Source organism: Vitis riparia, chromosome 13 (assembly GCF_004353265.1).
Source record: "Vitis riparia cultivar Riparia Gloire de Montpellier isolate 1030 chromosome 13, EGFV_Vit.rip_1.0, whole genome shotgun sequence".
Lineage (NCBI taxonomy): Eukaryota > Viridiplantae > Streptophyta > Magnoliopsida > Vitales > Vitaceae > Vitis > Vitis riparia.
The window spans coordinates 14,685,615-14,706,743 of NC_048443.1; the positions used below are offsets into that span (position 1 = coordinate 14,685,615).

Below are 21,129 nucleotides of genomic sequence, written 5' to 3' on the forward strand. Positions count from 1 at the left end.
AATGATATAATTATTATTATTATTACTACTACTTAATATCATATTATATGTCTTATAAAAAAAATATATTATATATTGTAATAATGGATCTCATATATAAATTATATAAAATTTTACTTATATTTTTTTAAAATAAATATAAAAATATGATATTCTTTTAATTTTTTATATTCATAACATGTTTATAATATTTATAATATGTGTGCAAGTACATAATCATACCTAGTTCGTACAATAAGTAAACCAAATTACATGGAAAGAATTTCTTGGTCCGACATCATGACATGTTTAAAACATGCACCTAAGGAAATCAAATTACATGGAAAGAATTCAAGAATTCAAAAAAATAATGTAATTTTCATTTCAAAAATTTTGAAATGAAAGATTCTCTGAGGGGTGGTGGTAGGTGGGTTGGAGACAGGTGGGAAGTCCGCATTGGCAGACAAGTACAACTACATAAAGCGCTCACCTTCAGAGTCCACATTCCGTAGTTACATACCTATCCTAGGAAAAACAAAGTCTTGCCATGGCGTCTGAGAAAATAGATGGATTTACGTTGGAGCAAAGGCATGGCAAAGCGCGAGTGAGGTTGGGTAGGGTTTGGCGAAGTCAAAGCGGCCGTCATAACTTCGTCGAATGGACCGTCAGCATCAGCCTCCTCTCCAACTGCCTCGCCGCCTACGTCCGCGACGACAACTCCGACATCGTCGCCACCGATTCCATGAAAAACACTGTAATTTTTCTCCTTCACTTCTTCCTACAATCCTCTGTTTGGTTGATGATAACCCAGCAAAATTTGATGTTCTTGTTTTTCTTTTCTTTTTTTTTATTTATTTTTTTATGCTTGTGATTTATTTGGTTTTCCGGAAATTGAAAAGAAGATTGTTGCTAGATAGATTTTTTTTTTTTAATTTTATTCAAAATGATTTGTTTCGATCTGTTCGGATTTTTCTGCTTTTTCTCGGCAATTAAGCTGATCAGGCCTGTTTTATTCTCGTCTGTTTTAATTTTTATGATTTGTTGAACCTTGGTAGTGGTTGGCTGTAACTGATTCATGAACTATGATTAAATTTTAAGGCTATGATCGGTTCAGGAATATACAAAGCAAAGAAGAAAAAAAAAGGGGGGCGGGGGGGGGCGCGGGAGGTTCTTATTTTTTGTTCTTAAAATCAGAAACTTTTTTTTATATAAAATTACAATGTCTTTTTTACTTTTTGTTTTTAAAATTAGAATAGAATATGTTTTACAAAAGATATGAATTTAAAAATCACTTTAAGAAATTTTAAAATTTGAGACAGTAATTTTCTTTTATATCTCAATATTTGTAAACAGGATTCTTATATCTTATGAAGGTTATTATTATTTTCTAATTTTAAAAATAAAAAACCGAAAATCCATATTTTGATTTCAAATATAAAATTAGTTACATTTTAAAATTAATTATAAATTCATGTATTTTCAAATTATTTAATTTTATATGTAATGAGTAAACTAAGTTTGACAAGCATAAAAAAATAACTTATTTATTTTTATTTTATTTTCATTTACTTTTTCTTTTACTTTTCCTCTCTATTTTCTTTCCCTTACATATGCCCTTAAATTTTCTAGTAACCAAAGATTACCTAAGGGTCTGTTTAGGCTTGGGGAAATTAATTTATGAGTTCAAGGAGTACGTTTTCCTTGACCTAGTATGAGCGAAAAGATTCTTGCAATGTTAGGCAAGTTGACTATTAGGAGGGAAAACAGGGGATTTAGGATTTAAGAAAATAGAGGACTCCTTGAGTTTGTTGCTAGAGAAAATATGGAACTCTTATTCACTCTTGAAACTTATTACAACAGAAATAGAAGCTTATAACAGAGTGTGAAACTACCTTTTTAACTCCTAGATTTGTTCTAACAAACTAACAACTCAAACTAACAATTAAGTCAACTATTTACAATTTAACCATTGTCCTTAACAATCCCCTCTCAAACTCAAAGTAGCTAAGTCTTCTATTTTGAGTTTGTTTCTTAACAAAGGAAACTTTGAGTTGGAAATGGGCTTTGTCAAGACATCTACCATTTGATCTATTGAAGGAACTTGTTGAACTGACACCTTCTTTTATAGAACTTTCTCTCTAACTAAGTATAGATCTAATTCAATATGTTTTATCTTAGCATGCAATACGGGATTTGCTGCAAGTTGTGTTGTACTCAAATTATCGCACAAGACCATAGGTATTTTAGTTATAGCCACCCTTAACTCCTCAAGTAAAGAAGTTGAGCAAGTTAATTCTATCATAATGTTTGCAAGGCTTCTATATTCAGCTTCTGTAGATGAATGAGAAATAGTGTGCTACTTCTTAGAGTGCCATGGCACCAAGTTTTCACCAAGAAATACACAATAACCTGATGTAGACCTCCTATCATCTAGATCTATGGCCCAATCAGCATCACAAAATCCCACCAAGTTCAGTTGAGATGATCTTCTAAGATGTATCTTAGTATCTTCTTGACTGACTTCCAGAGAGATTCAAGTGGATTTTGCATGAATAGACACACCCTATTGACACAATAGGAGATCTTTGGTCTAGTAATGGTTACATATTGCAAGGCACCACCTACACCTCTACACAGTTGTCCTTTCTCTACAAGATCACTTCCATAAGCAGATAATTTGAGTCCGGTAGTCATTGGTGCACTGCTACTCTTGGCTTTGCAAAGTAAATCGTTGATGTACTTGGTTTGAGAGAGATGAAGTCCTTTAGTTGTATGCCTCACTTGAATGCCTAGAAAATAGTTTACTTAACCAAGATCCTTTAAGGTAAAGTTCTTATTCAATTGATTGATGATAGTTTGAACTTCTTCATTGTTGCATCCAATAACTAATATGTCATTAACATAGACTAGGACAAATATAGTATGAGTAGTAGTAATCCGAATGAACAATGATTGATTGGATCTAGCTGTGATGAATCCAAAGGCAAGGAGAGCATTACATAGTTTCTCAAACCAAGCTCTAGGTGCTTGCTTTAATCCATATAAGGATTTGTGTAATTTACATACCAAATGAGGTTGCTTAGGATCCACAAATCCAGGAGTTTGTTCCATGAACACCTTTTCCTATAAGTCTCCATTCAAAAATGTGTTGTTAATATCCAATTGCCTAAAAACCCAATTCCTTGCTAAGGCAATAGTTAATGCCACTTTGCATCCAATTGCTTTTCTCTCATTTGGTAGAGACATTAAGGACCATGTTCTGTTTCTCATAAGTGCTAAGAATTCATCTATCATATCTGCTTTCCATTGTTCTTGTTGCAAAGCATCAGTGACTTAGCTAGGTTCTAGTGTTGTAACATAAACCTTTGGCTTGAAAATCCCATTTTTTTGACCTGGTTACCATCCTGTGAGAGTTTCCACTAACTTGGACCTGTGTTGGAATAGCAGAACCAACCAAAATTTGTTCAGTAGTAGCAATAGGTTCAGTTGTCTTTTTCGAAGAAGTTGACAGATTGCAACCATTGTCAATTGGTAACATGGAAGAGATAGGACTTTGTTGACCAATATGTGCTTGAGCATGTGTTTGGGATTGATTAAGGAGATGACCATCAAAAAGGGAAGAAAATGAGAAAGTAATGGTGAAGAACCAGAAATTGATGAGACATTTGATGCTTGTGAGTCTAAAGATGTTTGTGATGAATTTGAAGAAGAGAATGAGAAGGAGTGTTCATAAAAAATAACATCTCTAGAGATAAAAATCTTGCCATTTTTGTCTAAGCATTTATAGCCTTTATGATTCAAGTTGTAACCAAGAAAAGTACATTCAATTGATATAAATTGAGTTTATGCCTGTTGTAAGGTCTAGTATTTGGATAACAAATACATCCAAGCACTCTGCATAGAGTAGTCCAAAGAGGAGTGAAACAAGACTTCCAAAGGAGTTTTCCAATGCAAAACTGAAGTAGGTAGCCTATTGTATAGGAAAACAGCAGCTCTAAAGGCCTCATCCCAATATTTTAAAGGCATAGGAGATTTAGCTAATAAAGTAAGACCATTTTCTACTATATGACGATGTTTTCTCTCCACAACCCTATTTTGTTCATGAGTATGGGGGCAAGAATTTCTACAAATTATACCATGAGACATTAAGAGATTAGTAAAAGCTCTATATTCTCCACCCCAGTCAGTTTGAATAGCCTTTACTTTATAACCAAGCTACAACTCAACTTGTGTCTTGAAATTTGAGAAAGTTTGAAGAGCATCTGACTTATGCCTTAGCAAAAAGATCCAAGTGAAAGGAGAGAACTCATCTATAACAATGGTGTAATATCTATAATCACTGGATGACAACATTGGAGAGGGTCCCCATAAGTCAGAGTGAACCAATTGTAAAGGTTCTGTGTATCAAACAATCTAAAAGGAAACTTACGAATTTTACTGAGGCAACAAGCAAAACAGAAAGAATGAGAATTTGAATTAGGAAAAGGTATTTTGCAATTTGTGAGTACCACTTTTACAACTTTCTCAGAAGGATTGCCTAATCTATCATGCCATAAATCATACAATGAACAAGAATGAGAGAGAATAGGTACATGTAAGGTCAGGACATATGGTGTTGGAACTAGGACCTTTAAGGAAGATAAAGGAGGTTGCAACTGCTTGTTGAGATCAATTTAGGTGTGGTCAAAGACATACAATCCATTTTTAAACTTTCCCTCCAATAGCACAGTTTTGGAAGTTTGATCTTTCACCAAATAGGAATGTGAGTGAATTTCAAAGAAAACATCATTATCATGGGCGAACTTCGAAACACTAAGTAAATTTTTTGTTATTGTTGGGACATGTAAGAGTTGCTTAAGTGAGAATTTTAGAAGTATAAGGAGAGGAAAAGACAGACTGACCAACATGCTAAATTGATAGGCCCAAATCATTTCCAATGTGAACTTGATCTAATCCATAATATTCATCCTTAGTCATCAGGTTTGTAGCATCAGAAGTAATGGTTAGAGGCTCCTGAGTCAGGATACCAATTGGTATCATTGACAACTTTTGGTGTAGCAAACATGGCTATCATTTGGCCTCCTGCACCTTGGAATTGGCTTTGAACAAAAGATTGTTGATTCTGGAACTAAGATGGTCCTATGAAACTCTGATCAAAACGATAATAACAGTTCATCTCCACATGGCCAATCTTTCCACAAAGTTGACATTGTGGTTTGTTTTGAGACTAGAAACCTGTCCCACCAAATCGACCATTAAATTGGCCTCCATGACCTCTTCCTCAATTGGCAAATCCAAAACCTCCTCTAGCATTGTTCTGAAGATTGCCCCTTTTACCAGAAAAAGACTGATCACCAAAGGTGTTTGGACCACCAAAGTTGGAATTGTAATTTTGTGCAAAACCATTAGTGTACCTTTTTGTGCTTTGCTGAGAGTTTTGACCAGTAATGACAATATTTGTCATGTTAGGTTGTGCAGAATCTAACTCCTTTTAACTTATAAATTATAGACTCAACTCTTTTTTGTAAAATTATTTGGTACTCCATAAGGCCGATTATCACTCAGCCCAATTTTAGGGTTCATGTGTGGTCCACTTATATATTATCTAAGCTAGATGGTGTTGCCAGTTTGATATGTTTCTTTTTTGAATTTTGATTGCTCTGATATTTCTTTTACCATGTGTTGCCAACAGGTTTCCTTTAAGGAATCAGTGAATCTGATCCCTCTTCCTCTGCTTTTTTTTTCCTCTCTGTATGATGCATATTTTTTGTCCCAAAATTTATAATATACCGCAGACCATTTCAACTCACACATGTCCTTAGGTGTCATTTGGGTTGACTCTTGAAATATACCATGAAAGCCACCATCTAACTTTTTGAATCTGTCATAGAATGCCTTGGGTAAGGCTCTGGATAAAGCTTAGTAGCCTCTATTTAGCTGTTTATTAGCATAAGCCTGAACGTAACTTAAATACTGTTGCTTGGCTACACCACGATGCTGCTTTTAAACTTATGCCACTAATGTCTGAGTTGAGCTTTATGTATGAATGAGCTATATGCAAATAAATATGCATACTCAGTTACTAGTTTTGATAATGCAATGTCATTCCTTGGAATAAGAATATTGATTCAGGGTAAGAGAAATTTACGTGGCAATGCCATCTGATGTCAAGGGAAGTTTAAAGAAAATATATAGTATGAAAAATGTTGAGAATTTCTACAAACTTTTTGATGTAATACAACAAGAAAAGTGAGTAAAATCAATAAACATTCATCTGAAGCTAATAATGTAAATTAGCTAGAAAAATATATGGCATTAGACACGTGTTGCATATTAACCTATAAAGTATCATTTTTGTTTGAAACACTTAAATTATAAATGACATGTACCTATGAAAGAAGATTAAAATGAGTAATCTGAAAAGAGAGCCAAAAAAGGAAATAAAATGCATCATTATGATTTCACATTTTGTTTTATTCCAATTCCTGCCATCCCTTATTGTTCCTGTCAACATTGCTAATGTCGATTTTCCTTTTTAAATTTAATTTAGTTTAAATTGAATTATGATAGGTTTATGCAAAAGCAAAGGAATGTGCTCAACAACTTTCAATGGAGGAGTTTGCAATTAAACTTGCCAAGCACTTTACATCATTTTATCAGCAGGTAAATATTGTCCGAATCAAGTTGGTTAATCTTGGATTGTATTTTATTGGGACCCTAAGAGAGAGAGAGAGTTTTGCTTTTGTGAATTGAACTGTTGTGGTAATGCTTTTAAGAATAAATTGAAGGTGACCAGATTGTGACATACTTATCTCTATATTTTTATTTTATTTATTTTTTATTTTTATTATATTAATTATTTTATTTGTCTTTAAATTTTATATGTTATTAATTATTATATATTTTTTATTTTAGTAGTGTGAACATTATTGAAATTTTTCTTTAATTGTAAATGCTAAATAGAGTTGTGATAAATCTTTTATTTTAGTAGGATGTTAAAAAAAAGTTTTAAGAAATTAAATAGGAACATATTTATTACTTCAAAAATTTATTTTTAATTATTTAAATTGGAAAATTTATATGAATTGTGTTTTATTTTTTTTAACATTAATATAGTTTAACTTACTCTAATTTTCATGAAAATATATTTTTTAAATCTTTTTATTTTAAGTTGATAAAATTAGTTTGAATTTAATTTATATATTGTTTTAAATAAATAATTATTATTATATGTTATCATTTAAAAAGAAATTGAGAAAGAGATAAGATCCAAATAACTTATATTGATGTTATTCAAAAAATATTAAAGAAATTAAAAAACAAACAAACAAACAACAATGATAAAATCGTATTCAATCCAATCCAAACATGTCAGTCACAAATCTCACACCCGTACCTATGTCATATTGTGCCAACATGGGTATTTTAGTTAAAATTGAAGTATTCGTATATCATAGCACCATTTTATGCATAGGGAAGTAAACCATGTTTAATCTTGCCAAAAGAGATGTGCATTATTTCTATTGTGTTGAATTCCTATGGTTGGAAAATTCATTTCTATCATAGTGAAGTTTAATGTGAGAAATTAATATTAGTTGATTTATTTAATGATAGCACTAGTAAAGATATTGTGTCATTTTAAACCATATGAACTTCAAAATTTAGATATTTAATTTGATGTTAACCACTGTGTTTCCCTCCTCTCAGTTTACTTTCTACTTACTATGGTGATGAAATAATTGATGTCATTTTGGCGATGGGGACTCACAGTTGTCTTTTGAAAAGGGCTAAGGAGGGGTTTTCTCAAGTTTCAAGGTGAGGGGAGGTCAAGTGAGGGGGTGGTGCCTCATCTCATGTTTGTTCATGATACTCTTGTTTTTGTGAAACTTGTTAGGACTACATGGTTGCTCATATGGTTTGGAGCCATCTCACAACATAAAATAAATCTATAAATGAATGACTTGATCTCAATTGCAAGGGTAGCTATGCGGAGGAGTTCACTTTTATATCGGATTGAAGGGTGAGGGATTTTCTGGCTACTTACTTGGATCTCCCTTTGTGTGTTCCCTTTAAGTTGATATCATTCTAGGATGGAGTGGAAGAGAGCTTCCTTAAAAGTTTGTCAATGTGGAAAAGACAATATTTGTTAGAAGGAGGCTTATTAGAAGCACCCTATCTAGTTTATATATCTATTTTATCCTTTTGTTTGTCATTCCTAGGAATGTAAGCTTAAGGCTTGAGAAAATTCGAACGGAACCTCCTTTGGGGAGGAGGGGCCCTTAAGGGAAAGTCTCTTTTAGTGAAGTGGTCGATCATCTACATGGAAATGAATAAAAGGAGACTTGATATTGGATGCCTTTTTTTTTTCAAGAAGTTTCTCCTTGGTAAGTGGAGTTGGAGATGTGCATCCGAAAGTGAGATTCTATAGAAACAAATAGTTGCCGAAAGTATAAGGAAGTAGGGGGTTGGTGTTCTACTGCATTGAGAGATGGTGTTTGGTTATGGAAGGTTTTTAAGAGAGTTGAGATTTTTTTCAACAGTGGAGCTTTTTTTATTTTTGTATTTTTATTCTTTTTCTAGGATAGGGTAAGTTAAATGTTTTGGAAGGATTGGTTGTTTAGGGATTTGCCTTTGAGTGTTTCCTTCCCCACCTTATATGCCATAGCTTGGTAAAAGAGGTTTGGGGGGCAGATTTATGGGAGAAGTCATGTGAGGGAGGTCATTGGAATTTTCTTTTTCCTTTCTTTTTCCCTAAATAGTTGAAAGATTTGGGAACTAGATAGCATTGAGATATCTCTCTCTAGATTACAATAAAATTTAGTAAATAGGGATGAGGAGGATTGGGTGCTTGGGTAGTTCAAATCCTTCTATTGTGTCTTGGAGTTACCTCCTTTCCCAATGGATGTAATTTGGAATTCATAGGTTTTGGACAAAGTGAGGTTTTTTTTGCTTGGAAGCAACTTAGGGATTCATTTTGACTCTAGATTAGTTTTAGATGAGAGGTTGAACCTTGGTAAATAGATGCTTGCACTAGAAAGGGAATCGATTGATCCCATTTTTCTTCATTGTGCCAAACCAAAGTTTTATGGTAGCTGCTTCTCTTTATTTGCCATGGATTAGGTGTTGCCTTCTTCGATCAAAAATACTCTTTTAGGTTGATATGAATCTTTTCTGGAGAGCAAGCATAAGGTCTAGAGGACTGCTCCTTTGTGCATTTTTTTTACCATCTAAAGGGAGGGAAATTGGAAATTGTTTAAAAGTGAGGAAAATTGGATCAAATGCTCAAATCTTTGGTCCTTAGTAATCCTTTAATGTGGGTTTGATTGTTTATAGATGAAGGTTTAATGTCTTTGGTTAATTTTGTAATTGGTTGGTGAAGACACCTAGCCTAAACCCCACTAGGCTTGTATCCTGTCTGAATCACATTAGACGAGCTCACCCAACACCCACTAGGCAATTGAGAAAGAGTTTATCTTGGGACTACCCATGTGAGCTTGGTTGACCTCATCCACTCTTTCTTTGTCCATACGTTGAGAGGAATTGTTGAGGGCTTGAGCCATGGGCACTATGTGGTTCGCTCTTAGTGTCTTAGCATATCTTGCACAAAAACCCTAACTCCTCTTAAATGGAACACCTCTGCCTAAAGTGGGATAAGAGGACCTTAACCCTATTGCAAATTGAGGCTGTATAGACACCATGTTAGCACCTACCATGGTTGACTTGTCGCATCACCTTTGGACATCCCTTTTTATCTGCAGACCACACTGCATGTTATGCTCTGGTTGGCCAATCAAATTTCATCACCTTTGGACATCCCTTTTTATCCACTGACCACACTGCATGTTATGCTCTGGTCAGCCAATCAAATTTCAGCACCTAACATCCCCTTGAACCATGGTTCCCACCAACCCAATCATAGCTTGTAACCACAGTTAGGTAACAAGGTATAAAAGGAAGCCCTCTACTCATTATTTGGGCTAAGAACACTCCCTGTTCCATTTCCACCTTAAGAGAGGACTCTAGCCTCCTTCAACAATGCTCAAGCCATTCATCATCTCCTTCCAACCTTCACACTAGATCATTTTTGTTCTTCTATTCCTACACTTCCTACACTAACTTGCCCCTAGTGGAGGAAGACTAAGCAAACCCCCAACCTTCCTTTATAGTAGATGTAGTTGATTGACTTGTGCAGTTACCTCTTAGCTTGGCGAGGACATTGTTGGGCTCGCCTTCAGATTCCTCCTCTAGGCACAAAATTCACTGCACCAATGGTTAGGTTCTTGTTGAGAGAGGAAGTTGTTTTTTGTGTTCTCTCTTTCGGGGTTGGCCTTTTAGCACCCTTTCTATATATTCTGTGTAATCTGGTGTGCTGCTTTGCAAGATATTGTTCATAATATTATTTTATATGCCTATCAAAAAACAACAATTGATATCATTTTAAATTGCTTTAAAACTCATTTGACTCTAGCAACCAGTGAATTTCTTAATGAATGTTTTGCTTGTCAAATAAAACATAATGTAAGGATGCAATGAATGTTTCGCATACAACAGCCCATGGATAGAACTTATTAGAATCCATCTTTGGTGGGTTTATCTAGATTGGTGACTGAAGTGGCATGTTATATCTAGAAGAAACCTTCATGATTGAGAAATGTAGTTGGGCAGCTCATCTGAAAGGTTAAATTAAAAATTGGGCTTTTTTTAACAGAGGTGATACTTGCCTCTAATCTTCTGAACCGTGTTCAGGACTATGCATCAAAAGTTAATCTATTTGTTGAGCTTCTGGAAGAAGCTTTTTTCTAAAGTTATTTTCTTATGGAAGTTTTATAAGAAAGAAGTTTCAAATGTATGAAGAATTTGTAATTCATTAACTTTGGGTTCTTCAAATTCTTGTTTTATTTATGGTCTTCAATAGTTTCAAATTATTTTGATATTTCATTTCCTTGTGAAAAATGTTATTGTACTTTGCTTTGTAGGTTACCACTGCCATAGTCACAGTAGAGGAAAAGCCATGGGAGCGTGCATATATAGATGGTCAACCACATGATCATGGTTAGTTTTCAAATCTTGTATGTAGAGACTAGTCCTTATATAGGGTATTAAATGAGTTCTACATAGGGACTGAATTGTAATACTTCTAGTTCTTTTCTTTTTTCATCCTTCATCTCCAAAAATCCTGTTGCAATATTTACTTAGTTATAATTTATTTTATTTATTTCTGGAAACAAGAGAACTGTTTTAAACCAGGAAGTGATCTAAAGTATGGTGCTTTGTTGATATTGCTTGAACTTTCATTGGAACACCTGGAAAATGACAAACAATATAGCACAATGCATCAAATTAGCAAATTGAAATCTCATAGACAATTCACACTAATAACAGTTGTCAATCTACGTGCATATGCAATACATGAACCTTTATTATCTGTGGAGTTCTAATGTCATTATTCAATGGAAATCTCAGTTTGGTCTGCTTCTGATTTTCCAAGTTGTGATCTTAGTCCTGATATAATAATAACATTGCTTCTGATACCCTATGAACCACTTTTCCAAGTCACTAGTCTAGCCCCAACAATGTGGCCATGACAGTTTCTTGTTATTGGTCTCCTCCCATCTTCTCAGTCTCCCTCCTCCTCCCTCCCTCCTCTCTCTCTCTCTGCATTAAGGTGGTTCCATGTATTTAATCCCATAAAAGTTGAGTTTATATTAATAAGTCTTAACCAAGTGTTGCCTTGTGCATGGTGCCCAAGGACAGTTGTTCCATATAAACCTCATCTCTTTCAGGTAAATTTATCATTCTCTTCAGAGCTTCATTATTATTTGATTAATTTATTTATTTGTCTTTATTGTTGAGGGGCCTAATCAAGAAAAATACAGCTGCCAGAATGTTTCTAGTATATGTTTGTACTTCATGACTTTTTAGAATATGTTACTAAAAGGGGTTTGCAAGAGAATGCTCAGTTTTTTTCATGATGAGCACTCCTGCTTGCAGCTATACCCTTAACTAGGGACACTGCAAAATCCATTTGCTTGCAATATTCTTATAAGAACAACTATGATAACTATTAGTAAACGTACAGAATCCCCTGCAAAACTTTTTTATCCAAAAAAACCAAGGCTTTCTATATTTGATACCACATTTGTGTATAGAGCTACATTGTGGTACTCTAATTTGGGCAAAAAAGAAAAATTTTCCCCCATTGTTTTAATCTGAAAATTCCCCTCTAGTTATGTTAATTGTTAAGTGCTATATAGGTGCTGTTTTTGTCATGAAAATAGTTTTTTCATAATATAGCCAACAATTACTATACTCCTGATATGATATATTTTATTGAAGAAAAATCTGGCTTTATTCTTAGAAGTTGCTCTGGAACTGCTTGGTGTGATGTGGTCCCAGTCTATTATTTGATTGGGCTTTGTTATAGTATATGGGCCTGTAGGGGCTGGGTTGGACCATATTTTCCATGGAAATTCAAACCCAGCCCAACCTGATGATTTTTTTTTTTTTTTTAATATATATATTTTTATTTTACTGTATGACTAGGCATGGGTAATGTCCATTGCACATTGCAGCTTTTGATACAAAGATAGATACATAAATGTATGATATGTGTTGTTAGAAAAAAAAAAATTACATTTCTATCTTCAATAGCAAGGGATTCCATTTATAGGATAAGCCATGATTATGCTTTCTTTTCTTTCTTTCATTTTTTATTTTTTTTATTTTATTAATGGTCTGCCTACATATTAGGTTTTTAGGAATTTTGTGGGGCACAATTTGATCCAAAAAAATATTTTAAAACAATCTTGATTTTTATTTGTTGTACACAATGGTCTATTTTTATTTTAACAGCACAAAATATATAGCCAATTAGTATTGAATTTATTATTTACAAAGTCTATGGTTTTAGGGCTGGGCTTGGGTTCATTATTGTGTTTATAGGGTCAGGGTTGGGCTAATATGTTAGGCCCGAGTTTGAGGCCATGTTCAACATGCTTTCCATCCATTTATGGTGCTTACCCAAACACCCCTGATTATATGGCCAATCAAAACCTGCTGGGAGCTTAGGAAGATTGGATCAAGAATAGCAATACTTTTCAAATGTAACAAGTTCAGTTTCTTGAATTGTGACACTATTTGAAATCTACCTAGTTCATAAATGGCTCACCGGGTGATGGAGATCAAGACCACTCATTTCAAGTTTATATTAGATGTAGTTGTAGAGGATGGCAATATTTGCACTTAAATTAGGATGCCTACTTGCTTGAAAATTAGGATTTTTATTCTTAATAAATTAACTTTTTAATTTAGTTCCAATTCTTATCTTTGGGATTAGAATTATGCTTCCTTTAGGAGTAGTATCTTGAATTGTTTGTAAATAGGGCTGATTAAAATAATGCAGGGATTATTATCATGAGAGAAATTAAGAAATTTGCATCTTTTTTCTCTCCTTATTTTCTCATCTAATTTCTTTCTTATCTCAATTTCTCTTCCGTATAAAAAAGTGCTTTCGGTGTCCTACATCACTTGGCACAATTGCAACAGGTTCCATTCTGATAAATTAATCTTTAATCCTATGATAAAAAAAGCTTCTTATTTTTTTTTGCAGTAACAGATAAAACATCTTGTTTTATGTGCTTAAAATTTAAATGATTTACTCAGCATTTACAGCTGAGCTTGTTGCAGCAGCCAATAGTTAAAACCATTTTTATAAACTTGCCTGTTTTAACATTTTAAGGTCATTTCACCATCATAATTCTATAACTCTTTAAGCTTATCTAAGTTTTGTCAATTATGATCTTTATCTTGATCCATTGTTTCGTTGAGGTAAGGCTTGTACTTTTAAATGATATTGAGCTTAGTCATTCCTCTGTTTAAGGATTTAAACGTGGATCTGAGACGCACACAACAGAAGTAATAGTGGAGAAATCTGGAGCTTTACAAGTGACTTCTGGTATTCAAGGCTTGGCTTTGTTGAAGACAACCCAGGTAAAGCTTCTCTCTTACAGCTCATTTAACTTGGCTTGGCTCCCCAGTATTATTCAACGTTTTCTTTTGCTTGAACAAGATGACCTAACCTCTCATAAGACATGGCCATTCATATATCTGCACTAAACATATGCAAAGATGATCACACACTTCTCTCATTTGTCATTTTAACAGTTGGCTTTGTGTATTAGAAACTGCATCAATATTCTTTGAGAATAGGGAATTGCTTTGGTGCCTATGTTGTACTTACATGAGTATCAGTTTCACTTGGTGTAATTGCTGAAGCTTTGAGTAATGCAAAACTATAATTATTTATATTCCACAGTATCTGTTAAAATTAACTATCCTTGATCTTTGTCATCTATCAATCAAGAAATGCATTTATAAAGGCATGCATGTCTTCTTCTAATGGAACTCTTAGTTTATCTGATCTGTTACAGATGTAGCGTTCGTGTGATGCTATCTGATTTACCTGCTCCACACTCACTTTGGAGTTTACCTTATGAACAGGCAGGTTTTGAAGGGTTTATTAGGGACAAATACACTGCTCTGGCTGACACACGAGAAAGGATAGTCGCAACAGAGGTCACTGCATCTTGGAGGTATGTTTTCCAATTAATGACCTGATGTATAGGGATGTTATATATGGTTTAACTGAATGTATTGCTTGGATGTTATTCAGGGTAAGGATTGTTTTATTTATATGAAGGCAAGTTTCTTAGGTAACTGTGGATGCAGGTATCCTTTTGAATCTCTCTCTGGCATCCCCTTGCAGCCATTGTACTTTACAGAGAAGTACCTGGACGTGAAAAAGGTTCTGGCTGAAACCTTTTTTGGCCCTCCAAGAGGGGGAGTATACAGCCCATCTGTTCAAAGCACTCTTTACCAAATGGCAAAGACTGTGCTCAACAGGTCTCTCTCTCTCTCCCTCCCTCTCCCCCTTCTCTCTCTCTCTCTCTCTCTCTCTTACACACACACACACACATGCATGCACATCCATTTACAGATGCACATCTAATCTCTTGGGTATCATTTGATATTGATTCTTGGTTTTCATTTTGCAGGTTCCCTGATATCTCATCAATCCAATTAAAATGCCAAATCTCCATTTCTTGCCAGTTAATATATCAAGCAAAGATAATCCAGCTATTGTGAAGGTAGAATTACTATCTACTAACACTCTTGTGTGGCTGTGTAATTATTCTGATGAGATGCATCCATTATTACATTGCAAGTTGCCAAGAACAGAAAATATGTTCAAGTGGATGAGAAAACACTTCAGATAGTGTGTTTTAGGTCAAGATTTTTATCCCTATAGGAGGGAGGGAAATTCAAAAGTCAAACAAGAGACACTACTATAGTGGTGACCAAGATTTATCTAGATCTGGGCATAGTTCACCATTAGACTTCTTGGATTACTTGTTATAGGTGTTGCAAATGGGCAGATTTAGGATGTTCCCATGGATTTTCAGAATTTTCTATGTACCTCTATGGGAGTTATTCACTCACCAACTCGACTGGAAATTCCTTAATCAACTACTTGGTATGAATGTGATATAAGTTTTGCCTATACAAAAAAGTATGATATAGGTTGATTTGAAGTGTATAATTAAGTTCAAGTCAAGGAGGGGGTTGAGACAAAATTGGTATTATGAGAATGGAAGTTGGATACTATTTTTGGTTCTGAATTCCATATACTAACCAAAATTTATTGTGTTGCTAAATGGTTGTAATTTTGGAAATTGATGTGGTCCCCTACCACCAATGCAAGTGAGCCTTCTGAGCTTGAAAATAAGGAAGAACTTTAGCTTCTTTTTTAAAAAAAAAAAAAAAATTATATTTGGCAAAACAAGGAAAAAAATCATAGATGATTGGAGTTACTATAATGTGAATGTTGGGTTGATATTTTCACTAAGATACAATACTCATATACTCTTCTGAATGGGTTTTGCAGTTTGATGATGATGTGTACTTACCAACAAGCGAGCCGCATGGATCGATTGAAGCGACGGTGAGCCGCATCAGGGCAAAGATGTAGAAGGTGCTGTACCGGCATCCCTCAAAAGGGAAAGCAGCTGTTGTAAAATTTGGTTTGTTTCTAAATAAACCTGGTGCAACCTCTAAGTTACTTATGGAGGACTCGAGACATGGCCTGAAACCATAAATCTTTTGATAAATAAAATGTTGTAATATGAACGAGAATATTACTTTGGTTGATGTGACGATGTTGGAGTTTTTCATGATGAAAGATCATATCTAGATCCTCATGGTTGTTTTAGTTTTTCATCTTCCCTTATCCCAATTAGCTTCAATCTTCCTCTTTTTCAGCTTATTTGAAGCAATTAATGCCCTCATCCCAAGGCTCGTAAACCATATATATGAAGAAGGTATATGAACACCTCTTTTTCTTTGCTTTTTTTTTTCCCTTGGCAATTTCACTATTTTCAATGCTAACCCTTTTACTCTTATGTTATAAAAGATTGGTTTGGGATATCAAAATTTGATATAATTCGTAAACATAACACAAACTTATCATGTTTTTCGCGGGTTTCAATTAAACATAAATGGGTTTATATTAAATCCATGTAGATCTATATAATAACTCATTTAATAAATAGGTAAATTGTAGGTATAACATGAATTTGACCCTATTAACCTATTTAGTAATATGTTATTAACTTAATTATATTTTTAAATCATTTTATTTATATTTAATTTATTTTTAAGTAAATAGCTAAACCCGTGTAGATCTATATAATAACTCATTTAATAAATAGGTAAATTGTAGGTATAACATGAATTTGACCCTATTAACCTATTTAGTAATATGTTATTAACTTAATTATATTATTAAATCATTTTACTTATATTTAATTTATTTTTAAGTAAATAGGTTAATTGAACTATAAACAAAATTCTTTTATTTAATTCATGAGAAAGTAGAATACAAACGGTTCCAAGGTAGAATTTTTTTTAAAAGAAAATTGATTTTTTTTCTCCAAGGTAGAATTTTTTTTAAATAAAATTAATTATTGTATAACATGGATGGTTTGATATAAAAATTTCAAAAAAAAAAAAAAACCTAGTTCAACCTTTGGGTTGGAGCATTCGCCAATTTCGCCCCCCATACTGGAGGGGTTGTCACGGAGCTCAACAGTCTCTTCACACCTCTGTCGGTCTGTCCTTCCAAGTTCCAACTCCAAAAGTTCCCAAGGTACTCTTTCTAAATCGATCTTGTTTGGCCTCGTGTTAAGAAAATATTTAGCCATCCAAACAAACAGAAACAATCTGCATGGAGTCCAATAATAAAATTAAAATCCGCTCCCCTCGAAACTGAAACCCATTTTCTTATGGCTCTTATCATCGCTTGTAGTTGCACTGATAGCAATTTCATTCAGCTCCGCTTCAACCAAGACAAACTATTTCAAAACCCTACTACTGAAATTAACCTTCTCATCACACCACACTCGACTTCTAGGGTTTCTTTTCCCATCCCAAAACCACGTACAAACCCTAACGCCTAACCCCATTTCCATCTCCCCTTACTGCGTGCTCTGGATGGCTCCCTTCCTTTCGGGTGGTGGGTACAGTTCAGAAGCCTGGTCTTACATTTTGTCTCTTCACCAACACATGAAAAACCCTAGATTTAAATTGGGTATTGAGCAGCATGGCGATCAAGAAAGCATAGAATTTTGGGAGGGTTTACCTCCGCATATTAAGAAGCTTGCTTTTGAGCTTCACAATACAGAATGTAGGATGAATGAGACTATTGTGGTATGTCATAGTGAGCCAGGTGCTTGGTACCCTCCCTTGTTCCAAACCTTTCCATGCCCACCAACTGGTTATGGCGAGTTCATGTACACAATCGGTCGGACCATGTTTGAGACGGACAGGCTCAATCCTGAACACGTAAGGCGGTGTAATCAAATGGATTTTGTTTGGGTTCCTACTGAATTTCATGTATCCACCTTTGTTAAAAGCGGGGTTGAGCCATCCAAGGTTGTGAAAATCGTTCAGCCCATTGATGTGAGCTTCTTCGATCCACTTAAGCACAAACCATTTGATCTGGCCTCCATGGGGAAATTGGTTTTGGGCAGAGCAAAGTCGCGAGAGGAGTTTGTGTTGTTGAGTGTGTTTAAGTGGGAGTATAGGAAGGGATGGGATGTGTTGCTGAGAGCATACTTGAAAGAATTCTCAATGACTGATGGGGTTGCCCTCTATCTCCTAACAAATCCCTACCACTCTGATGGAGATTTTGGTAACAAGATTGTGGAGTTTGTGGAGGATTGTGGCATAGAAAAACCTCCCAAAACTTGGGCTCCAATTTATGTGATAGATACCCACATAGCTCAGGTTGATCTTCCCAGAGCGTATGCAGCGGCTGATGCATTTGTCCTTCCATCAAGAGGTGAAGGGTGGGGCCGGCCACTGGTGGAAGCCATGGCAATGTCGTTACCGGTGATTGCCACCAACTGGTCAGGGCCAACCGAGTATTTGACAGATGAAAATAGCTATCCCTTGCCTGTGGATAGAATGAGTGAAGTAATGGAAGGAGCATTCAGAGGGCATCTTTGGGCTGAACCTGGTGTGGATCAGCTTGGGGTTCTAATGAGACATGTGGTCAGCAATCCTGAGGAAGCTAGAGGCAAGGGAAGAAAGGCTAGGAAAGATATGATTAGTAGATTCTCTCCAGAGATTGTTGCAGGGATTGTTACCCATCATATACAACATATACTTGGAAATAAATGATATTGGAGTTTGGGGTTTTTGATGTTTTCTTGTCTTGGTTGGGATTCTTATGCCTAGTGTTGCTTCTGCTTTTTGCTTCTTTTGCAGTTGGAGTTAGGCTGGACTATGGACTCTCTAGAGAAGGATATGGTTTATGAGCAGCTTCCTCATTTATTGATTGTGTTTCTTGGGCTTTTTAATTTCTACAAAAAATTGGGCAAAAGATTCTTTGCAGCGGTTTTGGTCACATTGGAAGTTGTCTCTTAAAGAAACACTTTCTATAATGTTCAGATCAACCACACATTGAAAAAAAATTGAATTTATACTAAAATTATAAACATATGTGAAGTCGTAAGTAACAAGAGAGTTTCCATTTATAAGCATTGTTTTGTAATATGGAATATTCAGAAACCAAACACATCCAAAAAAAAGAAAAATGGTATGAACTAATAATGGGCATGCAGCCTAGAGAGTTATTAAACTGGATGATTCCTAGTTTAATCTATTTCTTAACATGGTCAAAATTCTGAATAAATCAGTAGGTATCATCAAATATTGATATGTTTCAATAATTTGAAGCTTGTTTTGGAGGCAAGTTGTGGGTTCGAAAACCACGAGGCACATTCAGGTGCCATGTGCCCAGTTGCTTTAAGCTTTACATTGTCCTCAACTTTGGACTTAACATTTACATTAGATGATATATAAAATCGTTTCCAAGTATGCATATCAAATAGCATTTAGCATTGGGCATACCTGCATGATAATCAAGACATCCATGGGGTCATTGTCCTCATACAGAGAACAGAGTACGTGGGATGAATCCTTAGTTGTGGGGGTACACAACCAAAGAGTAAGGTACACAGTCAACCTGCACATGAATGTAAAATTTAGCAATCAATTGTTGATCTACAGAGGGTACCTAGAAAAATGGATTAGAACACCTAATAAGAAATATGATGAATTTTTCCTAGTTTATGTGCTATATGAGTCATGACCCCATAAGAACTTTGATCATATGAAAGTTCCTTTCAATTTTCATCTCAAAAAGGGCTCAACTCAATTGTGCATCGACACACATCCTTCAAAATTCATGTCCATTTGGGTTGCACAAAAAACATTTTTCCCAAACTGTCAATGTAGGAGAACAGGAGAAAGTGTGGATTAAGATGAAATTTGAAGTTCTATTGTAAGAATAGTGAAAGCAAGATTTAAGTATGACCACTAAGGCTTAATTCATTCTCAGGCTTGGTATTATACAAAATTTCAAAGAAGATGGCTAAAGCAAACCCATATAAATTTTGAGCCAGCTTCAGTTTTAGAGAGTAAATGCTCTAGAACACCTTATCAAAAAGTTGACATGTTGAGATATAACTAAGATGGTGTTTGTTTTCTTGGCTTTTTGCTGAAAGCAATTTAGTTTTAGAATTTAGGTTGTTTGTTTTTCTATTTTTTCATGACTTATTATAAACTTTTTACTAAATAAAAAAAGCCAAAATATGCAGCTTTTTCCAAATAGAAAAAATAACATATTGATTTTTTTTTATTTTTTAATACTTAATAGAAATAAAATACTACAAAAACAAACAACCTAATATTTAACACTATTAAACATTAAGGTTCTATTTAAAATTAAGTAAAAAAACAAACACCACCTAAGATAGCATTTGTTTTTTTGGTTTAATTCTAAATAGAACTTATATTTAACTTAATACTAAATAATGCTTAATAATGTTAAGTATTAAGTCGGTTGTTTTTTTAATATTTTATTTTTATTAAGTATTAAGTTGTTTGGTTTTTTATATGTTAAAAACTAATATTTTAATGTATTAAGAAAAGTAATATATTTTAATGTATTTCTAAAAAGTTCAAATAATAAAATTGTTATAATAAATAATTTATCTTTATCATCCTTATAAAAAATAATTAATATATTTATTTTTTATATAATTAAAACAAAATATTTAAACTTAAAAATCTGAAAAATAATGGATTGATAAAACCTAAATCAAATTAAAGAAAAAAAAAAAGAACAATTCAAGTACATATTTTCAAATATCCAAAGACATCACATTTTATGCTAATATTTAAACATTGCATTTCTTACAACGGTAAAAAACTAAAAATGACAAGCTAATTAAATACTTGAAAGAGTTCATTTGTGATTTGGTCTCAAAATTGTTGTATGAATTCTTGATTAGATGCTGCAAAAAAACTTCTTGTAGTTGAGTTTTGATTTGAATTTGCATTGTCACTTTCCAATTCCACCTCATTGTCATATTCAAAAAATAATTTATCCGTCACTAATATTTGTCGAAGAAAATTGTGAATGGAGAAGCATATCATGACAATTTTTGTTTGAGTAGTAAACGAATAAGGTGTCATTCTCTTCAATATTGGGAAACGCACCTTAACAACACCAAAAGCATGTTCAAT

The 21,129-nt window shown here is 34.1% G+C and overlaps 2 protein-coding genes across 2 annotated transcripts; both read left to right on the top strand.

Moving 5' to 3' along the window:
- The first annotated feature begins 477 nt into the window (after positions 1-477).
- Positions 478-16,252, top strand: LOC117927573 (uricase-2-like). The gene is given in 9 exon segments (XM_034847160.1): positions 478-733; positions 6,550-6,642; positions 10,956-11,031; positions 13,859-13,968; positions 14,479-14,570; positions 14,707-14,880; positions 15,033-15,052; positions 15,055-15,125; positions 15,923-16,252. Coding segments are annotated over 9 exon segments (927 nt in total). The 5' UTR covers positions 478-526; the 3' UTR covers positions 16,007-16,252.
- A 1,031-nt stretch (positions 16,253-17,283) lies between these two features.
- On the top strand, positions 17,284-18,874 carry LOC117928349 (the record flags this gene model as incomplete). Its single annotated transcript, XM_034848243.1, has 1 exon — positions 17,284-18,874. A coding segment is annotated over one exon (1,434 nt), but the record flags the coding sequence as incomplete, so codon positions are not given.
- Between the last annotated feature and the right edge of the window lie 2,255 nt (positions 18,875-21,129).